Source organism: Scyliorhinus canicula, chromosome 23 (assembly GCF_902713615.1).
Source record: "Scyliorhinus canicula chromosome 23, sScyCan1.1, whole genome shotgun sequence".
NCBI classification, from domain to species: Eukaryota; Metazoa; Chordata; class Chondrichthyes; order Carcharhiniformes; family Scyliorhinidae; genus Scyliorhinus; species Scyliorhinus canicula.
The window spans coordinates 25,615,956-25,638,128 of record NC_052168.1 but is presented as its reverse complement, the minus strand read 5'-3'; the positions used below and the strand labels follow the sequence as shown (position 1 = coordinate 25,638,128).

General features: G+C 49.2%; 1 protein-coding gene across 4 annotated transcripts in view; it reads left to right on the top strand.

Moving 5' to 3' along the window:
* The window catches only part of tom1 (target of myb1 membrane trafficking protein), a 115,098-nt gene that overhangs the window by 16,762 nt on the left and 76,163 nt on the right, over positions 1–22,173 (top strand). For all 4 annotated transcript variants that reach the window (XM_038783386.1, XM_038783385.1, XM_038783384.1 and 1 more), the window contains exon 2: positions 8,270–8,354. In XM_038783386.1, coding sequence (XP_038639314.1) covers positions 8,270–8,354 — 85 coding nt within the window. The remainder of the gene's footprint in view (positions 1–8,269; positions 8,355–22,173) is intronic.

Sequence of the window (22,173 nt, the reverse complement as noted above, 5' to 3'; positions counted from 1 at the left end):
GATGGAGCTGTGAAGAAGGCATATGGTGTGCTAGCGTTCATTAGCAGAGGGATTGAATTTAAGAGCTGTGAGGTGATGATGCAGCTGTACAAAACCTTGGTAAGGCTACATTTGGAGTACTGTGTGCAGTTCTGGTCACCTCATTTTAGGAAGGATGTGGAGGCTTTGGAAAAGGTGCAAAGGAGATTTACCAGGATGTTGCCTGAATGGAGAGTAGGTCTTACGAGGAAAGGTTGAGGGTGCTAGGCCTTTTCTCATTAGAATGAAGAAGGATGAGGGGCGACTTGATAGAGGTTTATAAGATGATCAGGGGAATAGATAGAATAGACAGTCATAGACTTTTTCCCCGGTTGGAACAAACCATTACAAGGGGAAATAAATTTAAGGTAAATGGTGGAAGATATAGGGGGGATGTCAGAGGTAGGTTCTTTACCCAGAGAGTAGTGGGGGCATGGAATGCACTGCCTGTGGAAGTAGTTGAGTCGGAAACATTAGGGACCTTGAAGCGGCTATTGGATAGGTACATGTATTACGGTAGAATGATGGGGTGTAGATTAATTTGTTCTTAATTTCGGACAAAAGTTCGGCACAACATCGTGGGCCGAAGGGCCTGTTCTGTGCTGTATTTTTCTATGTTCTAGCCAACTGAGATAACGTAATGTGGGGAAGAAAACCTTCTTTACGTTATTTTTTCCATTTTAACAAATAACGCACCAAAACGACAGGAATGGTACAGCTCAGAAAATGTCTCCACATACATAGATACGGAGGAGTCAGGAGAACAGCAATATCGCTGGCCCTGTACAATCGTTAGGTTGTACGCTGTACAACCTAATGTACAACCCACTGTATCTCTTTACCCACTACCAGAGAACAGGGGAGAGAAAGATAAGGCCTTGAAAACATTGATAAAACGGTGCACGTCTCCTTGCTCACAGTGACCAGGCGTGCGCTGCCACTCATTTTTCCCCTTCTCTCAACAATTCCAAAGACATCAACCACAAGGGACCCGGTCCTGTCTGGGCCTTCATAGGAGTTGAGCACCGATTCTCAAGATTCAAAATAACAAAAGTGCAAAATAAAAACCTGATACAAATAGCTCTAATGGGGGCTTTCCTCAATTCAAGTGGGAATTTAACAAACCCTACCATCCACCCACCTCCCCCCCGTGGCTCTATTCAGCATCTCTGTAGATGGGATAAGGGGCATCTAAAATGCACTCCTCATAAATGCAAGGATTACAACAAAAAAAGGGCAAGACATCTGCACAAACCACATTTCTGCCTCAATGTAGTTTTTGCCAAAGTAGGATAATGAGCAACCCTTGTCCTCGTGCTCCTAAATCGCACAGCCTTGTCAGGAGATTAGGAATAATATGGAATCAATAGCCTAATCACAAAGGAATATAGTCCAGGATTATTGGTGAACTGCAGGAGTTTACCATCCATAACACCATCCATGATGTTTAGAAAGGCCAACGCCATGGCAGGATCGTTCAGCAACTATCAGGATCTCTTCAAAGTTTCCATGAAATGGGCGGCACGGTAGCACAGTGGTTAGCACTGTTGCTTCACATCGCCAGGGTTAGATTCCCGGCTTGGGTCTCTGTCTGGGCGGAGTTTGCACATTCTCCCCGTGTCTGTGTGGGTTTCCTCCGGATGCTCCGGTTTCCTCCCACAAGTCCCGGAAGACGTGCTTGTTAGGTGAATTGGACATTCTGAATTCTCCCTCCGTGTACCTGAACAGGCGCCGGAATGTGGCGACTAGGGGATTTTCACAGTAACTTTCATTGCAGTGTTAATGTAAGCCTACTTGTGACACTAATAAAGATTATTATTATAAAATGAAGTGTCTTCGGCTCCGTTGCCCAGGCAGCAAGGAGGCTGGGTCCCGGCCGGGAGTGATGACTCAATGCGTCCATCCCCTCACAGCGAGCATCGAGGATACGATAAGACCAGTGGTCGGGTCCTCCGACTGATCCCAGGCCTCAAAGCCCAGATACAGTGTACTCTGTCGAAGCTGAAAAGCCCAGCCTTCAAATTGAGATTGCGAAAGCGTAGCTGCCAATTCTCAATCAGTTGGAACCTTGCTCCCCACTCCCCGCAAGAGACGGGGCTAACAACACTCCTTGTCTGGCCCCTACACCCTGGGTTCATTAGGACCAATGACATACTATGCAACAGAATCATGGAATTTACAGTGCAAAAGGAGGCCACTCGGCCCATTAAGTCTGCACCTGCTCTTGGAAAGAGCGCCCCACTTAAGCCCACACTTCCATCCTATCCCCGTTACCCAGTAACCCCATCTAACCCTTTTGGAGAAGGGCAATTTAGCACGGCCAATCCACCTAAACTGCATGTCTTTGGACTGTGGGAGGAAACCGGAGCACCCGGAGGAAACCCACGCAGACACGGGGAGAACGTGCAGACTCCGCACAGACAGTGACCCAAGCTGGGAATCGAACCTGGGACCCTGGAGTGGTGAAGCAACTGTGCTAACCACTGTGCTACCGTGCTGCCCAAGGACCGAAGATGAGCCCGCAGCAGGGGGATTGCGCTATCAAATTACAGGATTCTCCTGCGCTTCCACCATTTTCTCTAAAGTTATTTTGCAGTTCATCAAAGTGAGCACCAAAATCGTGCAGCAAGGAGCCGAGACCATCATCCAAAACGTCATTCACAAAGGCAAATATAATCTTGATACGGTCAAAACTGCCACTGCAAACTGGACCTCACCCATGCCCCCTCCCACTGCTTCAATCAGTCGAGGATTGTTTTCATTTAGTTTGATTAATAGGCGGATCAGGGGAGAAGGCAGGGGAATGGGGATGAGAAACATCAGCCATGATTGAATGACGGAGCAGACCCGATGGGCTGAATGGCCTATTTCTGCTCCTGTGTCTTTTGGCTCCTCATCACTAAAATCTAGCCAGGATCATCCAGGGACATGGTGCAAGGCACATAGCCCCAAAAATTAGTCATTATGGGATGTGCATTAGGATAAAATAAAGGGTTAAAAGTCAAGTAGAGCCAGAGCACCTGTACACTCAGCTGCTCCCACACTCGCCATCAAGTGACCCTTCTTCTTTACTCTATTTGATTGTGCTGGTTCATGAGAGATGCTGCAATTGGCAGGTTTGCAAAGATGTTTGAGCAGGAACATTGAACCGTGACTTTACTTCAGAATCCAGTGTAATTTACGGCTGTATTGCAAATTGCTGCAAAGATAAATCCATCATGTCATACAGAAATATGAAGTATAATTTATTTGCATGTTTATACAGTGGGTTATGAAGCTTTAAACTTCTCAAATCCATCCTAATAGTGCACTTAGTCTCAGACTCCGTTCACTATCCCAGAGGGAATGATCTGTCAGTTGCTTTCCTCCTGCACAATACATGGCCTCTGGAGCTGTGATGACTAATCCCTACAGTACAGAAGGAGACCATTTGGCTCACCGAGTCTGCACGACCCTCTGAAAGGACACCCTACCTAGAACATTACAGCACAGTACAGGCCCTTCGGCCTCGATGTTGCGCCGACCTGTGAAACCAATCTAAAGCCATCTACACTATTCCCTTATCATCCATATGTTTATCCAGTGACCATTTAAATGCCCTTAATGTTGGCGAGTCCACTGCTGTTGCAGGCAGGGAATTTCACACCCTTCCTACTCTTTGAGTAAAGAATCTAACCCTGACATCTGTCCTATATCTATCTCCCCTCAATTTAAAGCTATGTCCCCTCGTGCTAGACATCACCATCTGAGGAAAAAGGCTCTCACTGTCCACCCTATCTAATCCTCTGATCATCTTGTATGCCTCAATTAAGTCACCTCTTAACCTTCCTTCTCTCTAACGAAAACAGCCTCAAGTCCTTCAGCCTTTCCTCATATGATCTTCCCTCCATACCAGGCAACATCCTGGTAAATCTCCTCTGCACCCTTTCCAATGCTTCCACATCCTTCCGATAATGCGGCGACCAGAACTGCACGCAATACTCCAAATACGGCCACACCAGAGTTTTGTACAGCTGCAGCATGATCTCATGGCTCCAAAACTCAATCCCTCTACCAATAAAAGCTGATACACCGTACGCCTTCTTAACAACCCCATCAACCTGGGTGGCAACTTTCAGGGATCTATGTACATGGACACTGAGATCTCTCTGCTCATCCACACTACCAAGAATCTTACTCTCAGTAGCCCAGTACACTCTATTCCTGTTACTCCTTCCAAAATGAATTACCTCACACTTTTCTGCATTAAACTCCATTTGCCATCTCTCAGGCCAGCTCTGCAGCTTATCTATGTCCCTCTGTAACCTGCGACATCCTTCCGCACTGTCCACTAGATTCACTGGCTATTAAAGCAGACCAAGGCAGGCCAACAGCACGGTTCAATTCCCGTACCAGCCTCCCCGAACTGGCGTCGGAATGTGGCGACTAGGGGCTTTTCCCAGTAACTTCATTTGAAGCCTACTCGTGACAGTAAGCGATTTTCATTTCATTTCATTTCCCCTGTAATCTCGTAACCCCACCTAACCTGCACATCTTTGAACTGTGGAGGAATCCGGAGCACCCGGAGGAAACCCGCACAGACACTGAGAGAATGTGCAGACTCCGCACAGACAGTGACCCAGCGGGAATCGAACCTGGGACCCTGGAGCTGTGATGCAGCAGTGTTAATTACTGTGCCGCCCTATATCAGGAGGAGGTGTTTGACAGGGTGGATCACGGATACTTGTTTCCCGCTGCATGTGGATTCATTGGATGTGACCTCTATATGCTGTACATGGGATCTGGTTACGGTTACTTGTTCTCTTCCCCCTCCCCACCACCTCTCCCCAACCCTACTTTGGGGTAAGAGTACACCAAGGGTGCCCCACATCTGATCAATTTTGCACCATCTGGGTGGAGCCTTTCCAACACCATTACTTCTGTGATGGGACACTGTTGGGACTGGCTCTGCATGAGGTCAGAGATCGACCATTTGATTTTTGCTGATTTCATAGATTTGCATAGAATTTACAGTGTAGAAGGAGGCCATTCGGCCCACCGAGTCTGCACCGGCTCTTGGAAAGAGCACCCTACCCAAGGTCAACACCTCCACCCCATCCCCATAACTCAGTAACCCCACCCAACACTTAAGGGCAATTTTGGACACTAAGGGCAATTTATCAAGGCCAATCCACCTAACCTGCACATCTTTGGACTGTGGGAGGAAACCGGAGCACCCGGAGGAAACCCACGCACACACGGGGAGGATGTGCAGACTCCGCACAGACAGTGACCCAAGCCAGAATCGAACCTGGGACCCTGGAGCTGTGAAGCGATTGTGCTATCCACAATGCTACCGTGCCGCCCATCCCTAATTTCCCCTCAATGACTTCTAAAGCCATTGATCACCCCCCCCCCCCCCCCCCCCCCCCCCTGTTGTCTTGGGGCGGATGTGCGAGTGCTAGCATGTATACTTTGCAGCAATCAATTGGATGAATGTCCTAAGCTGTTGGTGGTTCAGTGGTTCCATACTAGAGGAACTCTGGATCTTAGCCTGGAGCATCCCACGCCACCTGTTCCTGGGAGTTTATCTGTGTCATGCGGAGGAAGCAGGGTGCCACCGACCGTTGTCGAGTGCCCATAAGACACCAACTGGTGGCTGCTATGTTGAGCTAGTGATTCATGGTCCTGCCTCTCCTGTGTAGGGGGGGCAGTAAAACCTTTACATAGATTGCGAATTTCAGTCTGTGGACCTTCGAGGTAACTGAGTGAACATTTGCAACAGTTTTCCTCTATCTTACTGGGACAGGCAGCTCCTGTTTGTATTTGTTGGGTTTTTTATTGCGTCTGTTAAAATTTCTATTCATTTGTTTGGAGCATGTGTATCTGTGTGCCTTAATGCTGACTGAAAGGAGCATTTGTTTGATTGCCATAAAGGACCATCAAAATCAGCCCAATAGTTTATATTTCATGTTTAAATTTAGGAATTGTCTCCCCTCTATCCTCGATCCCAGTGTATGTATCCCATTGTTTTGACTTGTGGTGACCCAAATCTTGGCACAATGCTCCAATGATACTGGCATGTCTCCCTTTATCTGGGAAATGCGGCCTCTATATTTATATTCCCAATAAATTTTCCACAATACACAGTGAGCATAGTGTTAATTGTTAATGGATTTCTCTCTCTCTCTGGTTCTCATCGAGAAGGATTAGACAGAGTTGTTTATATGGAACAGATGTTATTTGTGCTGTACAGATTTACCCCAACTTGGTTGTTATTCCCCCCCAACCGTCTCTGTCGTTTATTTCTCGCCTCCCGCATCTCTGTCGCTATTTTCTTCCTTCCCCATCTCTTTTTTTAAAACATAAATTTGGAATACCCAATTATTTTTTTTTTAAATTAAGGGGCAATTTAGCATGGCTAATTCACCTACCCTGCACATCTTTTCGGTTGTGGGGGTGAAACCCACGCAGACACGGGAAGAATGTGCAAACTCCACACAGACAGTGACTCAGGGCCTGGATTCAAACCCGGGTCCTCAGCGCCGTAGGCAGTAGTGCTAACCACTGCGCCGTGTGCCTGCCCCCCAACCTTCTCTCTTGCGTGTTCTTTTTCCCATCCCGTCTCTCTCGCGCACGCGTTGTCGCGGGAGAAGGTGCAGACTCCACACAGATAGTGATCCAAGCTGGGAATCGAACCTGGGACCCTGGAGCTGTGATGCAGCAGTGTTAATTACTGTGCCGCCCTATATCAGGAGGAGGTGTTTGACAGGGTGGATCATGGATACTTGTTTCCCGCTGCATGTGGATTCATTGGATGTGACCTCTATATGCTGTACATGGGATCTGGTTACGGTTACTTGTTCTCTTCCCCCTCCCCACTATCTCTCCCCAACCCTGCTTTGGGGTAAGAGTAAACCAAGGGTGCCCCACATCTGATCAAGTCTGGAGGAAGCAGGGTGTGCAAACGTCAAGGCTAATGGTCTAGTGCAGTACTGAGGGAGTGCTGCACTGTTGAAGTGCTGTCTTCTGGGCCGGGCATGAAACTAAGGCCCTGCCTCTCCTCTCGTGCAGAAATGAAAGATCTCTTGAAACTATTTCAAAGAAGTGCACTGCCTGATATCCTGCCAAATAATTATTCCGCAATTAACATCACTAGGCAGCACGGTAGCATGGTGGTTAGCATAAATGCTTCACAGCTCCAGGGTCCCAGGTTCGATTCCCGGCTGGGTCACTGTCTGTGTGGAGTCTGCACGTCCTCCCCGTGTCTGCGTGGGTTTCCTCCGGGTGCTCCGGTTTCCTCCCACAGTCCAAAGATGTGCGGGTTAGGTGGATTGGCCGTGCTAAATTGCCCATAGTGTCCTAAAAAGTAAGGTTGGGGGGGGGGGGTGGTTGTTGGGTTACGGGTATAGGGTGGATACGTGGGTTTGAGTAGGGTGATCATTGCTCGGCACAACACCGAGGGCCGAAGGGCCTGTTCTGTGCTGTACTGTTCTTTGTTCTAAAACAGATTATCTGATCATTATCAGTTTGCTGTATGTGGGAGCATGCTGTGTGTGTTTGCTCCCCTACAGCTGTGACCACATCAAAAAGTTCCAGGCTCTAAAGCTCTTTTGAGATGACTTATGACTGGTGAAAGATTCTATACAAATGCATATCTTAGGGGCTGGTTCAGCACAGGGCTAAATCGCTGGCTTTGAAAGCAGACCAAGGCAGGCCAGCAGCACGGTTCAATTCCCGTACCAGCCTCCCCGAACAGGTGCCGGAATGTGGTGACTAGGGGCTTTTCACAGTAACCTCATTTGAAGCCTACTTGTGACAATAAGCGATTTTCATTTCATTTCATCTATTCTTGGCCAACATCACTTTTTTTAAAATAAAAGATTTCCAGCATTTTCTCATCAAACAGCAACTAACTTCAGAAGTGCTCAGTTGCCTGTAAGGCACTCTGGGATTTCCTGTGAATGTGGAAGTTACCATATAAATGCAAAGTTTACTTCTATACGAGCAGCAACCTCGACCTGTGTTCCTGTTGGGTCTGTTGTCTTGTATAAGATGTCAAATCTATAGGGGGGGGGGGGAAGAGAGGAAATTAAGTTAAATAATCCCAGGAAGGAGCAATAGCGATGTTATAAATGGCCGCAAAGCCCTGGGTTAAGGAAGGGGAAAGCAGCTTGGGTTCCTGATTCAGATGACTTTTGTGCGTTTTGCCTCAGTAATGCTTTAATCGCTTCAAGATACTTCCTAACGTGCTTCATTTTTTTTTTAATAGAACATGCAACAGATGGCTCTTTGCAAGCAGAGGACTGGGGCCTCAACATGGAAATATGTGATATCATCAATGAGACGGAGGAGGGGTGAGTAATATAATGACACACTGCAGTCTTAACACTGCTTACAGCAGTGTGTTCTCCTATATCACAGAATCTACAGTGCAGAAGGAGGCCATTCGGCCCATCGAGTCTGCACCGGCTCTTGGAAAGAGCACCCTACTCAAGGTCAACACCCTGTCCCCATAACCCAGTAACCCCACCCAATACTAAGGGCAATTTTGGACACTTAAGGGCAATTTAGCCTGGCCAATCCACCTAACCTGCATATCTTTGGACTGTGGTTGGAAACCGGAGCACCCGGAGACACGGGGAGAACGTGCAGACTCCGCACAGACAGTGACCCAAGCCGGGAATCGAACCTGGGACCCTGGAGCTGTGAAGCAATTGTGCTAACCACTGTGCTACCGTGCTGCCCTGTACGAAGGGGATTCATAAAATATTCCTGGCACATCGTGATTAGGATGTGAAATATGATGCCTGTATCTCTTGCAGCAATAGTAATCGAACTTTTAACACAGTTTAACATCCCACTAGGTAGAGAGAATCCCAGAGTTTAATAGTAGGAGGACTGTTCTTGATTTATCATAATGACCTAGAGTTAGATGTACAGGGCACAGTTTCAAAATTTCCAGATGACCCAACACTTGGAAGCGTTATGACCTGTGAGCAGGGTAGTCATGGGCTTCAAGAGGTCATAAACAAGCTGGTGGAGTGGGCAGGACAGACGTGTGCAGATGAAATTTAATGCAGAGGTGACATTTTGGTAGGAAGGAAGAAGAGAGGTAAATCAAACAACGGGTGTAATTCAAAAGGGAGTGCAGAAGCCGACGGATCTGGGGGTGTATGTGCACAAATAGATAAAGATAACGGGGCAAGTTGTGGTTAAAAAGGCATATTGGATCTTTGGTTTTATAATTTGTTTTACTCGTTCATGGGATGTGGGTAATGCTAGCTAGACCAGCATTAATTGCACATCCCTAATTGCCTTTGAGAAGATGGTGATGAACTACCTTTTTGAACCACAGCAGTCTATGTGGTGTAGGTGCTGTTAGTGGACGAAGGATTTGGATCCAGCGACAGTGACGGGATGGTGATATATTTCCAAGTCAGGATGATGAGTGGTTTGGAGGGAAACATCATGGTGGTGGCGTTCCCAGTATCTGCTGCCCTTGTCCTAGATGGTAGAGGTTGTGGGTTTGCTGCCTAAGGAGCCTTGGTGAAACATCATGGTGGTGGGGTTCCCAGTATCTGCTGCCCTTGTCCTAGATGGTAGAGGTTGTGGGTTTGCTGCCTAAGGAGCCTTGTTGAGTTGCTGCAGTGCATTGTGTGGATGGTACACACAGTTGCCACTGCGCATCCATGGTGGAGGGAGTGAATGTTTGTGGAAGGGGTGCCAATCAAGTGGGCATCTTTGTTCTAGATGGTGTTGAGCCTCTTGAGTGTTGTTGGAGCTGTGCTCACCCAGGCAAGTGGAGACTATTGCATCACACTCCTGACCTGTGCCTTGGAGATGGTGGACAGGCTTTGTGGAGTGAGGAGGTGAGCTATTTGCATACGGGCTCCGAACTACTGAGCTGCAATATTTATGTGGCTCGCCTTTATCAGGGCAACAAATGCCTGCCTAGCCAGCGATATCCACATTTCATAGAAGAATGTTTGAAAAGTCACCTCTCCACCTTCTCTTGGGAGAAAAGAGCCCAAGCTTGTTCAATACTTCTTGATTATTCTAACTTCTCCTTTCTGATATTGCTCAGGTAATTTCCTTTTTGACCCAGACCAGAATATTCACCCTTGTGATCTAACCAAAGTTCTATATATGAGGAGAACATGACACCTCTTCTTTTTGACTTCTGTTCTTCAAAGAAATTAACCCCACTGTTGCATCTTTAAAATGGATTTGTTAGCCTGCATTGACTTTTAAATGATTTATAAATCACTTCCCTTTCCCCAATCGATTCTCATTTTCCAGGAAGTGTGTGGTCTCCTTGTTCCTCCTACCAAAATTCACCGTCTCACATTTAACGCTTACACACCCGTTCTCCGTTCTGCATGCTTGTTGAGGCTTTTCTGTTGCAGGCTCCCTCCATATTAACTATACTCTCCAATTTCTCAACTGTAGTTTTTATAATGTTCTCTGACACCTGAATCTAAGTTATTTCTGTGAATAGCGACTAGCAGTGGCCCCACCATCCGTCTCTGTGTAAAACCACTTCCCATCTTTCGCCATCTTTTAACCCCGACTCTCGGTCTTCGGTTTTGTAGCCAGCTTGCTATTCATTTTGCCTACTTGTCCCCGAATATATCTTATCCAGTGCATTGCCCTTGTCTACCTTTCGTATTTCTTCAAGAATTCAAAAAGATTGGTCAAGTTTGACCTTGTATTTTCAAATCTGTGCTGACTTTATATTTTTGATTCTTGTATGCTCAGCTCTTATATCTTTGATTAAACTTATTAAAATCTTTTCTGTCACTGCATTAAGATTCTGCAGTTTCCTGGATATGTGCAGATGCAATCCATCTGGACCAGGGGTTTTATCCTTTCGGAGTGTAACTTCTCCCATTACTGTCTGGATTTTTTTCTTTGGTCTTTTCTAATGCCCACCTGGTTGTACCGAGGCAAATTAATTAATATTTCTGGGATTTTTGCCATGGCTACCTGTGATTTTATTGTGTATACCTCAGCAGCCCTACCCCTATCCTTTATTTTTCTTTTGTTCGCATGTCTTGAGAATATTTTGCTATTTATTTTTACAGTTGATAATTTGGAAGACAAAGAGAAACTATTCTGACTTATTTCCTAAACCCAAACGTTACATACGTAATTGGTGTTTGTTTCTTTCCTTTACCTCTTCTTTTTTTTCCATTGTTGGCTTCTTTTTTGTTTTTGGTCAAGAATATTTCCCCACGCACTGTATTTTGAAATATCTCTAACTTCTTTGGATGTGGGGGTCGCTGGCTAGGCCAGTATTTATTGCCCATCGCTGATTGCCCTCGAGCTGAGTGGCTTGCAAGGCCATTTCAGAGGGCCAACCAGGTTGCTATGGATCTGGAGTAAATTGTAGGCCAGACCAAGATAAGGTTGGCAGATTTAATTCCTTCCAAGGGCATTAGTGAACCAGATTTTTCCGACGATTGACAATGGTTTCCTGGTTATCGTTGGGCTTTTAATTCCAGATTTTCAAATTTCACCATCTGCCATGGTGGGATTCGAACTCAGATTCCCAGAGCATTATCCTGGGTCTCTGGATTATTGGTCTTGTGAAAATACCGGTGCGCCACCACCACCCATTGGGCAGCAGGGTAGCATGGTGGTTAGCATAAATGCTTCACAGCTCCAGGGTCCCAGGTTCGATTCCCGGCTGGGTCACTGTCTGTGCGGAGTCTGCATGTCCTCCCCGTGTCTGCGTGGGTTTCCTCCGGGTGCTCCGGTTTCCTCCCACAGTCCAAAGATGTGCGGGTTAGGTGGATTGGCCATGCTAAATTGCCCGTAGTGTCCTAAAAAGTAAGGTTGGGGGGGGGGGGGTTGTTGAGTTACGGGTATAGGGTGGATACGTGGGTTTGAGTAGAGTGATCATGGCTCGGCACAACATCGAGGGCCGAAGGGCCTGTTCTGTGCTGTACTGTTCTATTCTATAGAACAGAACGGCAATTCTCTATCTGTTTGTAAATTTGTTTCCAGTTTATCTTCCCCAGTTCCATCTTCCTCCTTGAAAGATACTTTTTTCAGTCACTCCTTTTGATCCTGGTTTCACTATGTCTTTCTCATTATGCTCCTGATGCTTACTTACCTGGTTTATTTCCTACCCCTAGATTCAATAGTGATTCCTCTCTCAGGCTGTTCGTATATTGAGTAAGAATGAAGCCATGTGCACAATAATAATGTCATTCCTTTTTCCCTTTTCATTACTTTTTTCTAATCTATTTAGGGTGGTTGAAATCACCCAGTTATTATTCCATGTCTTTTAGTCATTTCATAGGCTGTACTATAGTGTGATTGATCCCTTATAATTTATCTCCATTTGGATGAATTCCATTTGGATCTTAATGTTAGTTGTAGTCCTTTTTTCCACTGCCATCATGTTATCACTAATTAATGCAGCTACTCGTGTGTCGCACTCTTGTATTTTCTGTTTTTGTTGTTTCTATTCGTCTCGTGTATTCTCCCTCTGAAACACATCGACACCGTTCGCTTCCATGTTATTTATTCATTAGATTTTTGTGTTACTGACTAATCATTTATTTAGTAGCTTGTAAATTATTTCTAGAGCTAAGAGTTACTTGTGGTCTACATTATGTTTCGTCGACAAAGTTAGCCAACTAAGTTACTCTGATTAAATAGCTAAAACAAGTAATAAATAAAATTCATCAAATTGAAATTATACACTTGGCTTAAACCACTCCTCCCTCCGCATTGACTGTGCTGCCACCATTTCAGATTTTATCTTGACGTTGTTTTACTACCTGCTCTGTTTAAATGATGGGCTCTGCTTCTGTGCCTAGAATAGAACAGTACAGCACAGAACAGGCCCTTCGGCCCTCGATGTTGTGCCGAGCAATGATCACCTTACTTAAACCCACATACCCGTAACCCAACAATTCCCCCATTTAACCTTACACTACGGGCAATTAAGCATGGCCAATCCACCTAACCCGCACATCTTTGGACTGTGGGAGGAAACCGGAGCACCCGGAGGAAACCCACGCACACACGGGGAGGACGCGCAGACTCCACACAGACAGTGACCCAGCCGGGAATCGAACCTGGGACCCTGGAGCTGTGAAGCATTGATGCTAACCACCATGCTACCGTGAGGCCCCCTAGTATTGTATCTATTAATGAAATCGAGGCAAATTATGCAACCATTGGCAAACCAACCTTCAATCTATCTCCATCCCTTTTAGAATTCCGACAGTGTCGAAGGAGGCCAGGCAGACCATCGAATTTGCAACGACCCTCTGAAAGAACACCCGACCCTGGCCCTCTTTCCCCGCCCGTAACCCCACACATCTTTGGATACTTAGGGGGCAAGTTAGCATGACCAGTCCATCTAACCTCTTCTTTGGACGGCTAACCACTGTGCCACCGGCTTGCCCCCTAATTTTCTAATTTGTTTTTGTCTTTCAATAGTTGCTGTAGTAGGTCCATCAATTCAGGTTGGCTAACTTAAGCCCAGAACCGGCATTAAATGGGAACTTTCTTGGCCTGTGTGGCTCATTGGCGCATTGTTGGTTTTCAGTTTAGCAATGATTTTTATTTTTTTTTCTTCAGCTAGGTGTTTAGCCAGCTGAGGAACCCATCTCCACGGTAAATATTCCCAAGCTCGAAGCCATTGAGAAACCTCCACATTGAGAAACCTCCACATTGTATCAGAATGTGCAGCACTTGGTCAGAAAATCTGAGTACACATTAAGGGTGTGGACCCAAAGTGGATGGTGGTAGTGCTGGAGTTCAGCTAAACATTTGCTTATTTGCCAGTGCAAATTGGAAGTAGGCTCCCCACGGCTTGATTATCACGAGAATGTCAATTTACAGGATTTACTGGATCCAAGTAGGAAGAACCCCATTCCTCAGTGAGAATTCTACTTTCCAGGCTCCAGTAATATACTAAGCCAAACAGCAGCGTTATTTAAGACCTGTCTGCTTTAGGTATTTCGTTACTGCTTTAATCCAGTCGTGAACGTCAATTTTCTTTTTCCCACTCGGGGCACTTTTAACTTCCTTGGCCCCGATCTATTTAACTGTAAGCCAGGCGCGGCAATGTTATTTTCCCCTTGTTTGTCTTTATTGCAATTCCCTTTGGACTTCTGTGTTTTGCAACCATTTTAGTGGAACAAATAAGCTGGTTTATTTTACAGGAACCTTGTACCTTTGCATTGCAGCTGCTTGCTGCGAACAAAAACTAGTTTGTTGAATGTTTAACTGTTTGCCATCCGTTTTGTTCATTCTCAATCAGCATTCAGGATGTTTTAACTGATTAAAGAACTAATTAATAGCCCCTTAAAGTGGCACTATAACCAGAATCTAATAATTTCAACAGAAAAGTATTAAATTATAATGACATCACGGACTGGTGATGCACTCCAGCCGTGTTGGTCACTGGTACAAGAACATAGAACATACAGTGCAGAAGGAGGCCATTTGGCCCATCGAGTCTGCACCGACCCACATAAGCCCTCACTTCCACCCTATCCCAGTAACCCCTCATAAACGTTTTGGTCACTAAGGGCAATTTATCATTGCCAATCCACCTAACCTGCACGTCTTTGGACTGTGGGAGGAAACCCACCCAGACACTGAGAGAACGTGCAGACTCCGCACAGACAGTGACCCAGCGGGGAATCGAACCTGGGACCCTGGCGCTGTGAAGCCACAGTGCTATCCACTTGTGCTGCCATACTGCCCGGAAAATCCTTTTTTATTGGGCAGCACAGTAGTTAGCATCGCTGCCTCACGGCGCCGAGGTCCCAGGTTCGATCCTGGCTCTGGGTCACTGTCTGTGTGGAGTTTGCACATTCTCTCCCCGTGTTTGCGTGGGTTTCGCCCCCACAACCCAAAGATTTGCAGGGTAGGTGGATTGGCCACGCTAAATTGGATTGGATTGGATTTGTTTATTGTCACGTGTACCAAGGTACAGTGAAATGTATTTTTCTGCAAGCAGCTCAACAGATCATTCAGTACATGGGAAGAAAAGGGAATAAAAGAAAATACATAATAGGGCAACACAAGGTATATAATGTAACTACATAAGCACCGGCATCAGATGAAGCATACAGGGTGCAGTGTTAATGAGGTCAGTCCATAAGAGGGTCATTTAGGAGGCTGGTGACAGTGGGGAAGAAGCTGTTTTTGAATCTGTTTGTGCGTGTTCTCAGACTTTTGTATCTCCTGCCCGATGGAAGAAGTTGGAAGAGTGAGTAACCCGGGTGGGTGGGGTCTTTGATTATGCTGCCCACTTTCCCCAGGCAGCGGGAGGTGTAGATGGAGTCCATGGATGGGAGGCAGGTTCGTGTGATGGACTGGGCGGTATTCACGACTCTCTGAAGTTCCTTGCGGTCCTGGGCCAAGCAGTTGCCATACCAGGCTGTGATGCAGCCCGATAGGATGCTTTCTATAGTACATCTGTAAAAGTTGGTAAGGGTTAATGTGGACATGCCGAATTTCCTTAGTTTCCTGAGGAAGTATAGACGCTGTTGTGCTTTCTTAGTGATAGCGTCGACGTGAGTGGACCAGGACAGATTTTTGGTGATGTGCACCCCTCGGAATTTGAAACTGCTAACCATCTCCACCTCGGCCCCGTTGATGCTGACAGGGGTGTGTACAGTACTTTGCTTCCTGAAGTCAATGACCAGCTCTTTAGTTTTCCTGGCATTGAGGGAGGGATTGTTGTCGCTGCACCACTCCACCAGGTTCTCTATCTCCCTCCTGTATTCTGATTCGTCGTTATTCGAGATCCGGCCCACTATGGTCGTATCGTCAGCAAACTTATAGATGGAGTTGGAACCAAATTTTGCCACGCAGTCGTGTGTGTACAGGGAGTAGAGTAGGGGGCTAAGTACGCAGCCTTGTGGGGCCCCGGTATTAAGGACTATTGTGCAGGAGGTGTTGGTGTTCATTCTTACTGATTGTGGTCTGTGGGTCAGAACGTAGAGGATCCAATTGCAGAGTGGGGAGCGACGTCCTAGGTTTTGGAGCTTTGATATGAGCTTGGCTGGGATTATGATGTTGAAGGCGGAGCTGTAGTCAATAAACAGGAGTCTGATGTAAGAGTCCTTGTTGTTGAGATGCTCTAGGGATGAGTGTAGGGCCAGGGAAATGGCTTCTGCTGTGGACCGGTTGCAACGGTATGCGAATTACAGTGGATCAAGGCGTTCTGGGAGTATGGAGGTGATGCGCTTCATGATCAACCTCTTGAAGCACTTCATTACGACTGAAGTCAGGGCGACCGGACGGTAGTTATTGAGGCACATTGCCTGGTTCTTCTTTGGCACCGGTATGATGGTGGTCTTCTTGAAGCAGGTGGGGATCTCTGATTGAAGTAGGGACTGGCCCGCACAGACTCTGAGTGCACGACCAGGGATACCTTCCAGACCCGTCGCCTTCCGAGGGTTCACTTTCAGGAAGGCCGATCTGACTTCGGAAGCTGTGATGGTGGGTATGGGTGAGTTATGGGCTGCTGGGGCACTCAACAATGGATTGTTGGTTACCTGCTCAAACCGAGCATAGAATGCATTAAGTTCATCGGGGAGGGGTGCGCTGCTGCCAGAGATACTGCTCGGCTTCGCTTTGTAGCCCGTTATGTTGCTCAGTCCTTGCCACAACCGCCGAGAGTCTGTCTGTGACTCTAGCTTGGTTTGATATTCTCTCTTGGCATCTCGGATGGCTTTGCGGAGGTCATACCTGGATTTCTTGTATAGGGCAGGGTCGTCTGACTTGAACGCCTCAGATCTGTCCTTCAGTAGGGAGTCAATCTCGCGGTTGAGCCATGGTTTCCGGTTGGGGAACGTACGTACTGCTTTCTTTGGCACTCAGTCATTCACACATTTGCTGATGAACAAAGAACAAAGAAAATGACAGCACAGGAACAGGCCCTTCGGCCTTCCCAGCCTGCGCCGATCCAGATCCTTTATCTAAATCTGTCTCCTATTTTCCAAGGTCTACTTCTCTGTTCCCCACCCGTCTGTGACGGTGGTGGCATACTTATTTAAGTTGGTCGCATAGTTCATAAATATGGACCAGTCCACTGTCTCGAAGCAGTCACATGAGAGCTCTTCTGTTTCCTCGGACCAGCACTGCACCTTCTTAGCTGGATTCTCCCGCTTGAGTTTCTTTTTTTTTAAAAATAATTTTTATTGAGATTTTCAAAAAATATCAAAAACAGAAAATAACAAGAAAACAGTATTGACAACAAAAAAAAGAAAAAAAACACAACCCCCAAAACGAACCCCCCCCCCCCCCCCAAGCAACTACAAAAAGAAGAAATAGGTAAGCACCCAAAGAACCCCTGTACTGATCCCCTCAGGGCAAATTTCACTCTCTCCAATTTAATGAACCCCGCCATGTCATTGATCCAGGTCTCCACGCTTGGGGGCCTCGCATCCTTCCATTGAAGCAGTATCCTCCGCTAGTCTACTAGGGACGCAAAGGCCAGAACACCGGCCTCTTTCGCCTCCTGCACTCCCGGCTTCACTGCAACCCCAAAAATTGCGAGTCCCCAGCCTGGCTTGACCCTGGATCCCACCACCCTCGACACCGTCCTAGCTACCCCCTTCCAAAATTCCCCCAGCGCTGGGCATGCCCAGAACATATGGGCGTGGTTCGCTGGGCTCCCCGAGCACCTAGCACACCTGTCTTCGCCCCCGAAAAACCTACTCATCCTCGTCCCAGTCATGTGGGCCCTATGCTGCACCTTGAACTGTATGAGGCTAAGCCTCGCACAGGAAGAGGAGGAATTCACACTTTCCAGGGCATCCGCCCATGTCCCCTCCTCAATCTCCTCACCCAGCTCCTCTTCCCATTTACCCTTCAGCTCCTCCACTGAGGCCTCATCCACTTCCTGCATGACGTGGTACATGTCCAAAATCCTCCCTCCTCCAACCCACACCCCCAAGGGCACCCTGTCCCGTACCCCCCGTGGGGGCAGCAAGGGGAACCCCTCCACCTGCCGCCTGGCAAACGCCCTAACCTGCGTGTACCTAAACAGGTTCCCCGGAGGGAGCCCAAACTTCCCCTCTAACTCACCCAGGCTCGCAAACCTCCCATCTACAAACAGGTCCCTCAACCTCCTAATACCTACCCTGTGCCAGCCCAGAAACCCGCCATCGATGCTCCCTGGTACAAACAGCTCGTTCCCCCGTATCGGGGACTCCATTGAGCCCCCCACCTCCCCCCATGCCGTCTCCATTGCCCTCAGATTTTATGGGTAGCCGCCACCGGGCTCGTGGTATACCTCGTTGGAGGTAGCGGCAACGGCACCGTTACCAGCGCCTCCAGGCTCGTGTCCATGCAGGACGCCATCTCCATTCTCTTCCATGCTGCCCCTGCTCCGTCCATTACCCACTTACGCACCATCGCTGCGTTGGCAGCCCAGTAGTACCCACAGAGGTTGGGCAACGCCAGCCCCCCCATCCCTGCCCCGCTCCAAAAACACCCTTCTCACCTTCGGAGTCCCATGCGCCCATACAAATCCCGTAATACTCCTGTTGACCCTCCTAAAAAAGGCCTTAGGGATAAGGATGGGGAGGCACTGCAACAGGAACAAAAACCTCGGGAGCACCGTCATCTTGACTGACTGCACCCTGCCCGCCAGCGAAAGCGGCAACATGTCCTATCTTTTAAACTCCTCCTCCATTTGCTCCACCAGCCTAGTGAGGTTAAGTTTGTGTAGGGCCCCCCAGCTCCTAGCCACCTGGACTCCCAGGTACCTAAAGCTCCTCCCTGCCCTTTTCAGTGGGAGCCTACCAATCCCCTCCTCTTGATCCCCCGGGTGCACGACGAACAGCTCACTCTTACCCAGGTTGAGCTTGTACCCAGAAAAGCCCCCACATTCCCTAATGATCGTCATCACTTCTGGCATTCCCCCCACTGGGTCTGCCACATATAGCAACAAGTCATCTGCGTATAGTGACACTCGGTGCTCCTCCCCACCCCGCACCAGACCCCTCCAATTCCTCGACTCCCTCAACGCCATGGCCAGGGGCTCAATTGGCAACGCAAAGAGCAAGGGGGACAGGGGACACCCCTGTCTCGTTCCCCGGTACAACCGAAAGTACTCCGATCTCCTCCTATTCGTGGCTACGCTCGCCATCGGGGCCTCATATAACAGCCTCACCCAACTAACAAACCCCTCCCCAAACCTTTCCAGCACCTCCCACAAGTACCCCCACTCAGCCCGATCAAAGGCCTTCTCCGCGTCTAATGCTACCACTATCGCCGCCTCCCCTTCTACCGCCGGCATCATTATAACATTCAGAAGCCTACGTATATTGGTGTTCAGCTGCCTTCCCTTCACAAACCCCGTCTGGTCCTCATGAATGACCCCCGGCACACAGTCCTCTATCCTTGTGGCCAAGATCTTCGCCAACAGCTTGGCATCCACATTTAACAACGAGATCGGCCTACATGATCCACACTGTAGGGGGTCCTGGTCCCGTTTAGGGATCAAGGAAATCAGCGCCCGTGACATAGTCGGGGGCTAAGCCCCCCCCTCCCTTGCCTTGTTAAAGGTCCTAACCAACAGGGGGCCCAGCAGGTCTGCGTACATTTTGTAAAATTTGACCGGGAACCCATCCGGCCCCGGCCCCTTCCCCGACTGCATGCTACCTATTTCAGTGACCAGCTCCTCCAGCTCAATCGGCGCCCCCAGCCGCTCCACCTGTCCCTCCTCCACCTTCGGAAATCTCAGCCTGTCCAAAAAGTGCCCCATTTCCCCCCCCCTCCACCGGGGGCTCGGACCGGTACAATTCCCCATAAAAGTCCCTGAAGACCCCATTAATGTCCACCCCCCTTCGCACCACATTGCCTCCCCTATCCGTCACTCCACCAATCTCCCTGGCCGCGTCACGCTTACGGAGCTGATGCGCCAGCATCCTACTCGCCTTCTCCCCATATTCGTACACCGCTCCCTGTGCCTTCCTCCACTGAGCTTCCGCCTTTCTGGTGGTCAGCAAGTCGAACTTCGCCTGAAGGTTACGCCGCTCCCTCAGCAATCCCTCCTCCGGAGCCTCCGCGTATCTCCTGTCCACCCTCACCATCTCCCCCACCAACCTCTCCCTCTCTCTCTGCTCTCCCCTCTCCCTATGGGCTCGGATGGAAATCAACTCCCCTCTAATCACCGCCTTCAATGCTTCCCAAACCGTCCCCACCCGGACCTCCCCATTATCATTGGCCTCTTGAGTACCTCTTGATAAAACCCCCAAACCCGCCCACCCACCTTCTCATCCGCCAGCAGCCCCGCCTCCAGACGCCAGAGCGGGCGCTGGTCCCTCTCCTCCCCCAGCTCAAGGTCTACCCAGTGCGGGGCATGATCCGAAATGACTATGGCCGAATACTCGGCATCCTTCACTCTTGAAATCAGCCCCCTGCTCAGTACAAAAAAATCGATCCAGGAATAGGCTTTATGCACGTGGGAGAAAAATGAATACTCCCTGGCCCTCGGCCTCACGAACCTCCACGGATCCACCCCTCCCATCTGGTCCATAAACCCCCTCAACACCTTAGCCGCCGCGGGCCTCCTGCCCGTCCTGGACATGGATCGATCCAATGGGGGATCCAGCACTGTGTTAAAGTCCCCCCCCCCCCCCCAGTATCAGTCTCTAGATCCGGAATGCGGCCCAACATGCGCCGCATAAAACCCGCATCGTCCCAATTTGGGGCATAGACATTCACCAGCGCCACCCACCACATAACTTGCCGCTCACCATCACATACCTCCCGCCACTGTCAGCCACCACCTTTGAGCCTCAAACGACACCCTCTTTCCCACCAGGATCGCCACCCCCCGATTTTTTGAATCCAGCCCCGAATGAAACACTTGGCCCATCCAGCCTTTCCTCAGTCTAACCTGGTCCGCCACCTTCAGGTGCGTCTCCTGGAGCATAGCCTCGTCCACCTTCAGGTGCGTAAACACCCGGGCCCGTTTGACCGGCACATTCAGCCCCCTCACATTCCAACTTATCAGCCGGATCAGAGGGCTCCCTGCCCCCCTCCCCTGCCGACTAGCCATAACCCATCCCCTGCCCACCCCAGGCCGGCACCCCCCGCTCGGCCCGTTCCCCACGGTGGCAAACCCCCACCCCGGCCCCCCTGCATACCCCAGCTCCTTCCTGGCCATTTCAGCAGCAACCCGTCCCCCCCGTCCCCCCCCCCCCCCCCCCCCCCCCCCCCCCCCCCCCCCCCCCCCCTCAGGCTAGGACCCCTCCCAGCCACGTTACTCCCTTCATAGCACTCCCGTGAGCCAGCTAACTTTGCTGATCCTGGCGGCTCCCACCACACCTCCGACCCCTCCCAACGTGGGGCTACTTCTCCTCCCCCATACCCATCAGCAGACCCTCCTCTTCCCCCTCCCGCTCTCGCACGGGAAAAAAGCCCGCGCTTCTCAGCTCTGACCCCGCCCCCATCCACCCTCAGCGCGGGAAACAAAAGAAAAGCCCGCGCTTTCCCCCCTGCCCGACCCCACCTCCTCGAGGGTAGCCCCCCTTGTCGGCCCCCACCACCAGTTCCCCACACTCCAAGTCTACCCCCCAACTCGAGCCCATCCACCGAACCCACGCAAAAAACAAGACAGCGCCCCACCCGCCATAGAAACAACACACAACCAGCTTAAAGCAGCAGGAAACAGAGAACCCCCCCCATCAAAAGTTAACACAGTTATTTACAAACCCCCGACCCTCAGTTAGAGTCCAATTTCTCGGCCTGCACAAAGGCCCACGCCTCCTCCGGGGACTCAAAATAAAAATGCCGGTCCTTGTAGGTGACCCACAGACGTGCCGGCTGTAACATGCCAAACTTCACACTCTTTCTGTGGAGCACCGCCTTCGTCCTGTTGTACCCGGCCCTCCGCTTAGCCACCTCCACACTCCAGTCCTGGTAGATCCGCACTACCGTGTTCTCCCACTTGCTGCTCCGCTCCTTCTCGGCTGTTTAGCTCACTGGGCTAAATCGCTGGCTTTTATAGCAGACCAAGCAGGCCAGCATCACGGTTCGATTCCCGTACCAGCCTCCCCGGACAGGTGCTGGAATGTGGCGACTAGGGGCTTTTCACAGTAACTTCATTTGAAGCCTACTCGTGACAATAAGCGATTTTCATTTTCACCTAAGCGCACACACTCGGTCAACGAACCGGTG